This window comes from Pelophylax lessonae, assembly GCF_965119305.1.
Source record: "Pelophylax lessonae genome assembly, chromosome: 8".
NCBI lineage: Eukaryota > Metazoa > Chordata > Amphibia > Anura > Ranidae > Pelophylax > Pelophylax lessonae.
Window position 1 is genome coordinate 186,356,709 of NC_138775.1, and position 13,624 is coordinate 186,370,332.

The 13,624-nt window shown below is 38.9% G+C and overlaps 1 protein-coding gene across 1 annotated transcript in view; it reads right to left on the reverse strand.

The window, feature by feature from the left end:
- Nucleotides 1–13,624, reverse strand: part of DPYD (dihydropyrimidine dehydrogenase) — a 1,764,026-nt gene that overhangs the window by 1,162,049 nt on the left and 588,353 nt on the right. The window contains exon 5 of the mRNA XM_082264968.1: nt 1,450–1,611. Within this exon, the coding sequence (XP_082121094.1) occupies nt 1,450–1,611 (162 nt within the window). The remainder of the gene's footprint in view (nt 1–1,449; nt 1,612–13,624) is intronic.

A 13,624-nucleotide genomic window follows, 5' to 3' on the forward strand; every position in this document is an offset into this window, starting at 1 on the left:
TTCACAGGTTGCCACTGGAGTCCTCTTCCACTCCTTCATGACGACCACAGAGCTGGTGTATGTTAAAGAGCTGGCGGTCCTCCATCTTTTGTTTGAGGATGCCCCACAGATGCCCAATAGGTTTTAGGTCTGGAGACATGCTTGGCCAGTCAATCAACTTTACCCTGAGCTTCTTTAGCAAAGCAGTAGTAGTCTTGGAGGTGTGTTTGGGGTCATTATCATGTTGGAATACTGCCCAGTCTCCGAAGGGAGGGGATCATGCTCTGCTTCAGTATCTCACAGTACATGTTGGCATTCAGGGTTCCCTCAATGAAATGTAGCTCCCCAGTGCTGGCAGCACTCATGCAACCCCAGACCATGACACTCCCACCATGCTTGACTGTAGGCAAGACACATTTGTCTTTGTACTCCTCACCTGGTTGTCATCACATACGCTTGACACCATCTGAACCAAATAAGTTTATCTTGGTCTCATCAGACATCGGACATGGTTCCAGTAATCCATGTCCTTAGTCTGCTTATCTTCAGCAAACTGTTTGCTGGCTTTCTTGTGCATCATCCTGAAGAGGCTTCCTCCTGGGACGACAGCCATGCAGACCACTTTGATGTAGTGTGTGGCGTATGGTCTGAGCACTGACAGGCTGACCCTCCACCCCTTCGACCTCTGCAGTAATGCTGGCAGCACTCATGCGTCTATTTCCCAAAGACAACCTCTGGATATGACACTAAGCATGTGCACTCAACTTCTTTGGTCGACCATGGCGAGGCCTGTTCTGAGTGGAATCTGTCCTGTTAAACCGCTGTATGGTCTTGGCCACTGTGCTGCAGCTCAGTTTCAGGATCTTGTCAATATTCTTATAGCCTAGGCCATCTTTATGTAAAACAACAATTCTTTTTTTCAGATCCTTAGAGAGTTCTTTGCCATGTGGTGCCATGTTGAACTTCCAGTGACCAGTGTGAGAGAGTGAGAGAGATGACACCAAATATAATTGAACACACCTGCTCCCCATTCACACCTGTGACCTTGTAACACTAACAAGTCACATGACACCATGGAGGGAAAATGGCTAATTGGGCCCAATTTGGACATTGTCACTTAGGGGTGTACTCACTTTTGTTGCCAGCGGTTTAGACATTATTGGCTGTGTGTTGAGTTATTGTGAGGGAACAGCAAATACACACTATTATACAAGCTGTACACTCACTACTTTACATTGTAGCAAAGTGTCATTTCTTCAATGTTGTCACATGAAAAGATATAATAAAATATTTACAAAAATGTGAGGGGTATACTCACTTTTGTTCGATACTGTGTATATATATATATATATATATATATACACACACACACACACACAGTATATACACATGCACACACACACAAATAAAAACGATATTAACACAATATAGGCTTAAAGTTGTTGATAATATTAAGTAGTCTGCACATACCTCAGTTGCAAACTGCTGAAGTCCACCAATGTTAATTGGACCTTCCTCTGTTGCATATAAATTGCATCCACCTACACAAAGGTCTGACGTTGGGCATACCATTCCACATGTCAAGCCGAGCGGGTTATCAGAAAGGATAGTCCTGGCAGCTCCATAGTAATTCTGCACACAGAATTAAGTCATCATTAAAATCCCATTAATGATAACACGGATATAATATAATGCTGCAAGCAATCATTTTGCAGGTTGTTATGCTGGATATTTTTACTAGCTGCATGAGAAAGAGAGATATGGAATAAACATAAAGCTGTGTATATGGAGAGATGTAACGTCTAATAATTTAAATATCAGGTGTCCTTGTCTCTGGCTCCAGTTAATGCTGGTAACAGTCATTTATGCAAATAGCTTATGCATGATGTGCAGTATTTCTAACTCTTTTTATAGTAAACACACACATTAAAGCTCAACTCCAGGCAGATATTACAAAAAACTATTTGTGTAGTTTGTATTAGGAAAGCATTAATCCATTTACAGGTTGGGGGCATGTAGGTGACATATCTATGCTGCTAAAATGGAACTAAAGGCAAAACTTGTTTTAGATTTGTAAAGGTTGGTGAGGGGTTAGAACCACTGACAGTTTTTTATTTTTTTTTTAATATTTATTTATATTTCTGCTGTCTGTATCCCCATTAGGGAGATTTGCTCTTGCAAAGGGCTTGTTTGCATGTGTGTGGTCTGTGAAAAGTGATCTGTGGTGGATCATTTTCAACAGAGCAGCAAGATGAGGGCTGGTAGGCGTAAAAGAAGGTGAAAATGCTACTTCTAAAATGCTTGCTTTTGGGCTTTTCATTGGGAATACTAAGTACAAATTTTTGGCTCATGTTTGCATTCACTTGTATGGGTCAAGTTTGGCAGTGGTACTGCTGTGGTGCCATGGTGCAACACAAACATTTTTGCCAAGGCATGTACTGTATATATCTCCGTAGGGTTGACTTGGCAGGCCTATGGCACCCCCCCCCCCCTATTTCTTACTGCTGTACGGAGGAACTGTGGAAATAACAGATCTGGACAGGAAGATTGGACAAAAAACAAATATATATTTTAATGGTGTATTTAGAGGTTTGCCTGGAGATCAACTTTAAATAGGCTACTAACCTGGAATTATGTTGTTTAACATAAAATACCTTTAAAGGACAGCTGCACCTTTGTTTAAAAAAATAATATTGTAATAAGCCTAGCATACTTACTAAGTTAGGAATATAAATGCTGTATTTTTTTCATCACATAAACTAAGATTTTCCCATGGTCTTCCAAACCTATAGGAAGACCTCACTTTCTTTATAGTATGTAAATTGCTATAAAAATAATTTAGCAATTTAATATTAAAAAAAATACATTTCCATTTCAACTTGAAGCCACTGACATTTTATAAAACAGTCAAAAAAGTAAATGCAATATGGGAACTTGGACACATTCTGTACACCATTGGTCATCGGAATGCCCCCAGAAATGTGATTTCCTGCATGTGGTTGGATCAATGATATCCAAGAAGTCTTTCATTAAGATACAAATACAGTTAGGAATCCCTTTTGATGATATACCTCCAAAGGACTGTCTTGTAAAGTGATTCAGATACTGCAGCTTTCTTCATTAGAATTCAATAAAGCTATAATGACAATTTTCTTTTAGGCAAGCATTTGCACCAGAGTTAGTAATATTACCAACATGTATGGCAAATTTGGATGGTTCCTACTACTGCCACTTTAAGAATCTGCCACAGTTACAGGTTCTTAAATAATTACTTTCAGTTACCAGATTAGGAAACTGGCTGTAATTAGAACCAGCAACTGGATGTGCTTTGAAGCTGTCATTTGTATGATAGCTCCCTGCACACTATTGTTTCCCCAGCTCCATTATGTCAGCTGGGACATTCCCAGGCCAAAAGTTAAATGTAAACAAAGGGGATGGAGATAGTGGTGATGTCATTACCCAAATACAAGCTGAATGTCGGAAGACATTTGCCAGTTCAAAAAAAATGGTTGACATATGTGGGTTTGTCCAACAGATGCCGACCGTGCCTGCTGAAAAACCTGCAGCTGACCGACTTCTGATCAGAGCTCTCAAACAATGGCAAAGAGCGCTGATCGAAGTGTTCTGGGGGGGCATCATCCTGTCAGAACTCAATAACTCAGTGGGGGAGATCACTATATTACCTTTGAATAGTTAGAATAGTGGCTCTGACCGGAGCTGACAGTTCAGCAGGTTGAACGGAAAAAATCTGATATTGTGTACCAAGCTTAACTCCCAGTCTGGTCCCAATCTGAATAGCATCCATGGATCCACCAACTTCCATGTGTTGTTAATCAAAATGGAAGTGGACCTGATGGAGGACTAGTCTAAGTTCCCTATCAACCGCCACCGAGTAAAGAATGTCCACTCTGACCTCTCTGACCGATACATTACAGTTTCAGTTTTGTACCGTGCTGGAGTTCTAAAGGGCGCCTGACACCTTTTATGATTTCCATGAGAAGGTCATAATAAAGGCTGATCCTCCCATTTAGAAAGCAGTCTGAAAAAGACATGGTAAAACAAACTGCCAAAAAATTCTTTAAGGCAGAAAAGGGTAGGAGTCTACAACAAAGTTTGTGAAAATCCTTGCAATGCACAATGCTCATTCCGAAGCTATTATTTTGTCTCAACAACATTTCAGTTTAACTCTTTTGCTAAAACCCACCAAAATGGTTGCTCTTACATCATCACTAGGTGACCATCCAGGCCCGTGTGGAGAAATGAGCACACATCCTGTGCACTACAGGCTCCAGCATTCAATTCACTTGAGGGAACTCACTCCTGCTTTCACTCTCTGTGTCTCAATCAATTAGCTGGATGATGGACATGCATGCCATTTGAGGGAACAACTGGTCTTTGGGTACAAAGTGCAGAGTGTTTGCTCTTTTGAGCATGCAGTTGGTTAACCATTTCAATATTAGACGCTTTGACCCCCTTCCTGCCCAGGCTCATTTTTAGCTTTCTGTGCTGTCACACTTTGAATTAAAATTACGCGGTCATGCAACACTGTACCCAAATTAAGTTTTTATCATTTTGTTCATTTTGTCACACAAATAGAGCTTTCTTTTGGTGGTATTTGATCACAACTGGGTTATTTATTCCTTGCTAAGTAAACAAACAAAAAAAAAGTTTTGGGGAAAAAATATATATTTTCAATTTTGTTATTAAACAAACGATCCAATAAAATAACATTTCTTCTTAAATTTAGGCCAAAATGTATTCTTCTACACATCATTGGTGGAAAAAAAAATCCCAATAAATGTATATTAATTGGTTTGTGTGAAAGTTATAGCATTTACAAACTATGGCATATGTAACCACTTGTCACCAAATCACGTACCTAGTATGTCATTTGTCTTCAAGTATTTGTACCGGCTGATACCTGCAGCTGCAAGCATCACCCTGGTACCATTTTTTTACAGCCGACTGTCAGCTCTTCGGTAATAGCTATTGAAGCAGCTAACTAGCCACTCAATTGCTATTACAAGCAGCGGTAGGGGACATCCCCCCTCCTGCCCCTTTCTGCAGCTTGCTCAGGGTCTCCCGTCCCACAGGGAGACCCAAGCTACCAGCTGGACTGGATAGTCAAACACCCATACAAAGCCGTAATCGGCTTTGATCCGGTCTCCACTATTGTAACCCGGAAGCAATGACATGACATCACTACCGGTTTACTCGAATGTCAACAGCACCATTTTTTTAAAAATAGAAATTATTAAAAAACACAGAGCTTGGTGTTTTGAATACTTTCAGGGGCAGAGGAAGGATTTGGGGCCTTAGAGACCCCTGATCCCTCTATAACGATCACTGGTCATGTGCCTATTGCGGTTATAAAGGATGTTTATATTTCTTACAATCAGCGATAAAAGTGATAAAAAAATAAATAAAGCAACAGTGTAAAAATAAAAAAATAAAATAAATTAATCATTTAAAAAAAATATTAAAGTGCCCCTGTGCTAGCATGCAAAGGCAAACACGAACGTCCATCCCGCACGCACACAAATAGCAATCGTCCCACATATATGAGGTATCGCCACGAACATCAGATCATGGGCAGTAATTCTAGCACTAGACTTCTTCTGTAAAGACTTTTAAAGCATCACCCATGGATAGTTAAACTTACAACCTTGACGCCGTTGCACAGGTATGTGCAATTTTAAAGCCTAACCTTTTTAGTATCTATTTACTAAGGGTAACATCTTTTATACTTTATATTTCATCTTTTATATTTTACAAAAATAATTGGGTTATGTATTGTGGTTTAATGTGCATTAAAATGAAAAAAAATATATTATTTCCCAAAAATTGTGTTTGAACAACCGCTACACAAATACAGTGTGACATAAAAAATTGCAAAATCTGCCAATTTATTTTCTAGGGCCTCTACTTAAAAAAATATATAATGTTTGGGGATCTAAGTAATTTTCTAGCAAAGAAAACTTATTGTTACATGTAAACAAAAAGTGCATACTGTTATTATAACCTCATTTTATTTTGAGGCCCTTTAATGCCAAGAAAGTACAAATACCCCCCAAATTACCCCTTTTTGGAAAGTAGACATTCTGAGGCATTTAGTAAGGGGCATGGCAAGTTTTTTGAAGTTGTAATTTTTTGTCACAATTTTTTGGAAAATGAAGAAAATAAATAAAATTTTTTTCACAATTTCTTTTTTTTTTTTACATATGGTCACCAGTGCAGTACAGCATCCTCATATGGCTGGTGTGGAGGTGATAAGGGGTACTGACTGGTGACCATGTTAAAAAATATATATATATATATTAATATTTTTATATTACTTTAACTTTTTCGATTTTTTATTAATTTTGTAAAATGTTAAAAATATTTTTTTACATACTTTCATCAGAATAATTCAGTGTCCCCATAATAACACTGTGCTACTCTAAGGGAGATGGTCAGGGATTTTTTTTACACTTTGTTTGCTTTATGATGCTTGTAACAGCAAAGCTTTCAATGGTCGTAAATGCATGCATAAAGCTTTGTTGACATTGTGATCATGCGATCACATGACCACCAGGATCCATAATCCCAGCATGCCCCTAACCTGGATCAGGCTGGATGACGTACATGATCAAGACTACTTGTGCCAGCTACCCGCAGTAAAAGTACTTCTGTCACTTTTCCCATTGAAAGTGAACTAAAATTATCTATGTAAAGCTCCCTCCTTTCGAACCCACAGATAGTCACCTCCCCATTGATCCCCCTTCTCTGTCACAGCTGTCACAAAATACCTAGTGCTTTTAGGTACAGGGTAGAATGCAACCTCCTCCCATGAGAGGGCTTAAAGTTAAATCTTAAAGTCTGATCACTCTCTAATGACAGAGGAGATTGGGATTTTGATAATTGGTCTTATGGTCCTATTAATAAGGTAGCTCAGGGGTCAGCCCGCAGCCTACACACAAAATAAACCAGAGGCTGTGTACCAGCACTCCATGGTTAACTAGCACAGTAAAATCAGGACTGAAAAGCCCCAAAATGTTGAACTCAGTATCTGGAGGTCACATTTCAGGTCAGCTCTGCAATCGTTGACTTCAGCACAGTCCAGATATGGCCTCTAAACCAATTTTTGAGAATATACTGATTCAGATAGCTGCACATAGAAACCAGTATGTAGAGAAATTTTGATTGAAGAAAAAATTGTCTTGAATTAAAAAAAAATAGTTAGTAAAAAAATAGTTAGAGAAAAGGTGTCTATTTTCCTAGGACACTAGCAAAAATTGAGGCATGCTGGGAGTAGAAGAGATTATACCAGGGTGGTCACTATTTTTGTTTGCCAGCTTCCATAATCCTCCTGTAAGTGAAAATATATCCCAATTATCTCTGAATCCTGTGTACCTCAATGCGCGGCCATCTTTAATATTGATTGACCCTTGGGCAAACATTTTCTTGCCCCCCCCCCCCTAAATCTACTACTTGTGGGCGGTGTGGGCTTAAGGGGCAGCTGCTATAGGCCTCACAACAATGACTGGGCCCTGCCTCAATTAATGAAAAAGAAGTGTTTTTATTTTTGCCCGAAAGTGAAGGTAAATCTTTCCAATGGATCCTTAGATAGCAGTTAATACCTATCAAATATAATAGATATTATAATTCTCATAAAGAACTGTTTTTGATTTAAGTGTTCAAATGTGTAGTAATGCAAAAGATTGCTTCTTAAAATGAAAATTAACACTTGTGCCATCACTTCTTAGGATTCATTCACACAGTGGTTTACTGGTTTACACACGTGTTTTCTAGGAGAATAGTTCATAATGTTCAGTAAAATCTGTCAATAGGTATGTTTAAAGGAGAAGTATAGACAAAGTTATCTGTGCTATATTTCTCCTATGGAGAACATGAGTGCAGTTAGTTTTGAACTCTTGTGATCCTTTTTCAGATGACAAAAAATTTAACGTTTTGAATCTTACTATCTGGAGAAAAGGTAACTGCTTTGTGATGAAAACCTAGACCTGAAAACCTTGGCCTGGACTACCTATTTATGGATTCTAGACTTTCTTAGTTATTTAGCACTCTAAGTGGTTGGGACTATTTATGAATTCTGATTCCTTATTTTTTAATACTTATTTATTTTTATCTGTTGTTTAATATGCATTTTGATTGATATTTTTTGAATTTCTTATGAATTTGTTCACCTACTGGCACCAAAACACATTTATTTGCTTTGTATTAAATTTTATTTTAGGTGTGTGGATCTAGTCAGTGCTGCTGTCAATTGCTTGATGCACATGTGTCCTTTGGTTAGAATTTTGTGATTTTGACACTTTTAGCACAATTAGTCCCAGTTCACACTACTGCGACTTGTCGTGCGACTTGTCAGCCTGACATGTCGTGGTCCATTCTGTGCTATGGGAACCGTTCTAATAGGAGCGACTCAAGTCGCTCTGACTTAGAAAATAGTTCCTGTACTAATTCGGTGCGACATCAGAGCGACTTGCATTGACTTCAATTATGTGAAGTCCGTGCAAGTCGCGTCAAAGTCATGGTGCACGCGACTTCACAGGTCGCCCCCGAAGTTGTGCCGCGGTAGTGTGAACGGACACTTAGTTTCTTGTTTTTATTTGAGCAGTGTGCCCAGCTGTCTTAAAGGAATCCTTGTAAACAAAGCTAGAACAATGTGTGCTGGTTGGCCGAATACAAGTTTGTAATCAGAGGTCTGTATGTAATCTATTAGTCTATTAGGGCAACCCAAAGAAAGCTATGCAGCTGTTCGTGTTGTGCATGTGCAGTATTGGTGTATAGCGGTCTTGGGGAAAGCCTTATAAACAAAGCCAGCACTGTAAAGGTCTGCTGGTTGCTTGAATACAAATGAGTGACTGGAGGTCTGTATTTTTAATTACATTGCAAATGCAAAACACAGACCTCCTGTTGCTCATTTGTATTCTGGCAGCCAGCAGACCTTCATTGCTCTAGCTTTGTTTACAAAGTTAAGTGTTTGCAGAGGGTGAGTTGAAAAATGTTCACGGGAATTAAAGGGTTAGCTCACCTACAGAAAAATGCAAAGGGAGAACACTGGACACTCTCCCTACCTCCACTGTACTTACATTACCGTTGGTGATCCTGAGGTGTCAGGGCTTCTGCAGCTTCTCCAGCAGTCCAGGGATCTGAAATCCCCACTGTTCTCCCTTTTCTCCATCAGCGCTTCCAGGAAGGACCAGATTGGTCAGTGTCCTAACATGGAGCCCCAACAGCTCAAGATTGCAAGAGGTAAGTACAGGGGGGACCAGGGGGTTGGGGAGAGTGTTTAGTGTAAGGTCACCATTACATTTTGTTCTGTAAAGGTAAACTAACACACTAACACTTTCAGTTGCACTCAAATAAATAATAAAGCATTTTATTAAATGTGTCAGCTGTTAATTCTTATCTCCCCCACGCATCTTAAAACGCAGTGCATGAAGATTGAAGCTTCCTTTGAATATACTGGCTGTTATTGCTTATCTCTTCTACAGATCAAAGATTTTGGTGCGTGTTCTCTTATGCATGCTTCTGTCACAGATTGAATAATGTGTCCTTTAACATTACATAGTTACATTGTAGGTAAGGTTGAATAAAAACAATAGTCATTTCAGTTCAACTTGTGTAGGTGTACGTGTCAGTGTTGATAATCATTTTCCATAATCCCTGTAGGTGGTGTTCTTTAAGATGGACATCCAGGAGCCTTTTAAAAATATCAAATAAATAAATAAAAAATATCCTGCAGACCCCACCAATTGTAGAGGAAAGTTCAAAATCCTTATAGCCCCAACAGTGAAAAACCCCCTGCACAGTCTAAGGGTAAATCACTTCTCATCCAATCTCATTGTGTGGCCCCGTGTCCTCTTACACTCTGGGACTGATTTTTTTTTTCCTGTGCTGGGATCATCATTGAAGTATTTGAAAATCCCTATCATGTCCCCTCTCAAGCGTCTCTTCTCCAGCGAGAATAAATGTAGTGGTTGTAGTTGTTCCTCGTAATTAAGGTCCTCCAGTCCCCTTATTATTTCTGTTGCCCTTACTCTCTCCAGCTACAACACATCCCGTCTGAGGACTGGTGATCAGAACTGGAAAGAATGCTCCAGATGTGGCCTGACCATTTTTTATTAAAGTGGCAGGATTATATATTATCTTTGCGCTCCTAGCTAGGTATTCCTCTCAGCATACCCTGCTAACCTCCCCAGCCTACAATCTCCCAGCACTCTTGTGCTCATTGGTATTGTCCCCCGTTGGGGTGCCAAACAGCCGCCTCTGTTTATTTTTTTTTCTCCCTGTTAGGCCCCGTTCACACTGGGGCGATACTACTTCCCGTGGCGACCTCACAGGTTGCGGCGCGCTGCTCACACCGCGACCTCGGAGCAGCCGGCATGGACTTCATAACATTGAAGTCTATGCAGGTCGCTCTGGGTCGCCCCAAAGAAGCTCCGGACCCTTTTTCTAAGTCGGAGCGACTTGTGTCGCTCCTATTAGAACGGGTCCACAGTTTTTCTATGCGAGGCGACCTACGGCGACCTGTCAGGCGACCAGGTCACCTGACAGGTCGCCCCAGTGTGAACGGAGGCTTAACATGTTGCTTACACCTAGAATTTTAACCTGAGAAGCATTATGGAGGAATATACTCCCCTTGATGTTTGCTACAGTATGTACCCTCTTTAAACCCGGCATGGTCTTTTGGCTCTTTTCCATGCTTCAGCTTTGTTACATTGTACTTTTTATTTATATGTACCTTGCACTCTTACTTGTGCCATAGTATTCAAACTTTTGTTCTTTCAATGCTTGAGGTCATGGTAGCCGTATTAGTGCACTTGCGACAGAGATAATTGAGTACTGTTCGTAATACTTTTTTTATTTGCACTAACATACAATTTTTCAGGACAAGCTTTCGGGGTATGTCCCCTTCAATATAACAGGATCATACAACTGCACCTCCAGTAATGTTGTGTACCTCATCCAATGCAAAAGATGTAGCAAAGGATCTTATGTAGGCGAAACAGGACAGAAGTTGCAAGCAAGGATGAATTTGCACAGACATACCATCAAGGAACATTAAGAAGATAGTTTCTGCACACCTGTGGGACATCATTTTTCACAACCGGACCACACTATAGAAGACCTCAATGTTTTAGTTCTTAAAGGGAATTTCAGAACTATCCAGGAAAGGAAAACTTTTGAATTAAGAATGATACTTCTTTTTGACACAAAAAATAACGGCTTAAATTTAGATATGGGTTTCCTTACTCATTATCACACAGTTTTACGACCCCCTCTGTGACTATCCCCCCCACCTTCCCCCCCTGTCTTCAGCTCTCCCTCTGTCTTATCTCACTAACTATGCTAGTTTTATTACCATTGCCAGTTAAATTTGTTTATGTTTGTTTGGTTTTCTCTTTTTTTTTCCTTTGGCTTAGAGATTTTGTGTTTTTTTACCATTCTGCTAAACATTTTGTGAATCAGTATTGCTTGGATCTTGAAGAAGGGGACATACCCGGAAAGCTTGTCCTGAAAAATTGTATGTTAGTGCAAATAAAAAAAAGTATCATGGACTGTACTCAATTGTTCTTTCAATAAAATACTTGAACAAGAATTATAGTATTATCTCTGGAGTATATCTCCTTTTTATTCATGTATGCATCACAGTACAGGTCCTCTACAGTAAACCCCTGCTTCTGCAATGCACCCAAGCTTCTGAGCACAAATGGAGTATGGAAAACATTTTTTTAATGTGGCTATCTCTTTTTTTCGAAGCCCCACCCCTTTCCAAGTTGTGTTATGGCTGGTGCAAATAATTAAATCATCGGGACAAGGTGTAAATAATTTTGCACATGCCCACATTCTAGCTAAGCTAAAAGCAGGCTTGCAGAACCTTCCCACACACACTTTGGGGAAAGATGACACTCTTCCATACAAAGAGTAGCTTATTTTTAAGCAACAAAATTTCATTTAGGTAACATCATTTTACACTTTTTCCACAAAGTACACAATTTATTGCATTGAATCTGTGTTGCGGCTTATCAGAATTGTTCTTCTACCATTGAAAAGGTACTTTGATTACTGTAAAGTAAAATCAGGAGCTTAACTGAGCCACCTAGAGATTAACTCTAGGATTCTGGTCTTAGGCTCATAGCTCATTAGCCTCTCACTAAAGGCTAATTTCTAATCAGCAAAAGTTACATGTACTTCTAAGATAATATTTTCCTATACAAGTCAGTTGTCAGAAAGTTAATCCACGTGATGATTAAATAACCCAGTTTTACACAGAGCAATGCACAAACGGCTCAAGTCAAAGTCTAAAATACACTAAAATAATGTAGAATTCAATAAGGAGCACATATTGCCCCCAATCTGAATATGACTTAATAATAAGAATAAGCATTTCTTTGCGGCATTTCCTAATGGGGACAACCTAATAGGAAAAGTCTGGCTACCCCTTTAAACATCCTCTGTTGAAACAGGCAAAGCTATACATTGCATTAAGGACATCTTCATGCTTCTGCGCAATAGTAGTGTGCTCGGAAAGAGCCATCTCTATCTAAAAAAAAAAAAATATTTCATAATAAATTTTAATGGGTGCCCTGCAAGAAAGGTTCCCCAGCTCAGACACTGGCCCCCACAGTAGTCTGAATGGCAACAAGAGTTCTCTTGGCAATATTTGAACATGGCTCTCTAATGTAATTTCAATTTGGCATAACTGCATTCCTGGACTCATCGGACAATGTGGAAGGTATTGCTAATTTAATGAAAAAGATGGACACTGATATATCAAAAGATTTGGAAGTTTCACCCACAGAAAATAATTAAAGCGAACAAGAAATAATAATTATATACAGCAGAATTTTAAAGCAGATCAGTAACTAGACATTTCTTATTAAATCCATCAAATAAAAAGTGTGTAAAAAAGTTTCACAGAAAATAGAACAGAAACAATGTACAGTTGACACACAGTATGTAAGAATCATTATAAGGCTTATATTAATTTTGAAGGGGGTGTTAATTACTTAACAGAAAAAAAATGTGGTAATGACCCGATGCATAGTCTTTAACGCCAGACCAGGCAGGTTTATAATCAATAAATCAACATTAGAGTGTACTAATTCAAAGAAAAATGTCAAACATTGTACTGACTTCATGAACAGTTTTTAAGAATTGTTACTAGGCCATAGTTTCACAGGGAGAAACCAGCCAAGGTAATAATCAAGAATTTTAAATCAGAGTATATTACTTCACAGAAGAAAAGGCAGACATATTGTACGGACTTCACTTGGTTAGCCACCTTTATTAGGCTATGGTTTCACAGAATGGCACATGTAGGTTTAAAATGAAGAACATTATGCAGAAATATTGTAATGGCTCCATGCATAGTTTTAATTATGCAATTTTTAACCAAGAAATTAACATTAGAACTATTGTCAATACAAATATTGCAGTTACTCCATTAACAGTATTTAATCTACTAGGCTGCATTTAGAACAGAAAATATGCCAGTAAGCTTTACATCCAAAATGCAACATTAGGGTTCATTTATTTGCATTTGAAACAGGAGAACCGCCACACAGCTTTTAATAAAAAATAAAAAAAATCAAGATTAGAGTGTATTTACTTTACTAAAAAAAAAAAAATACAG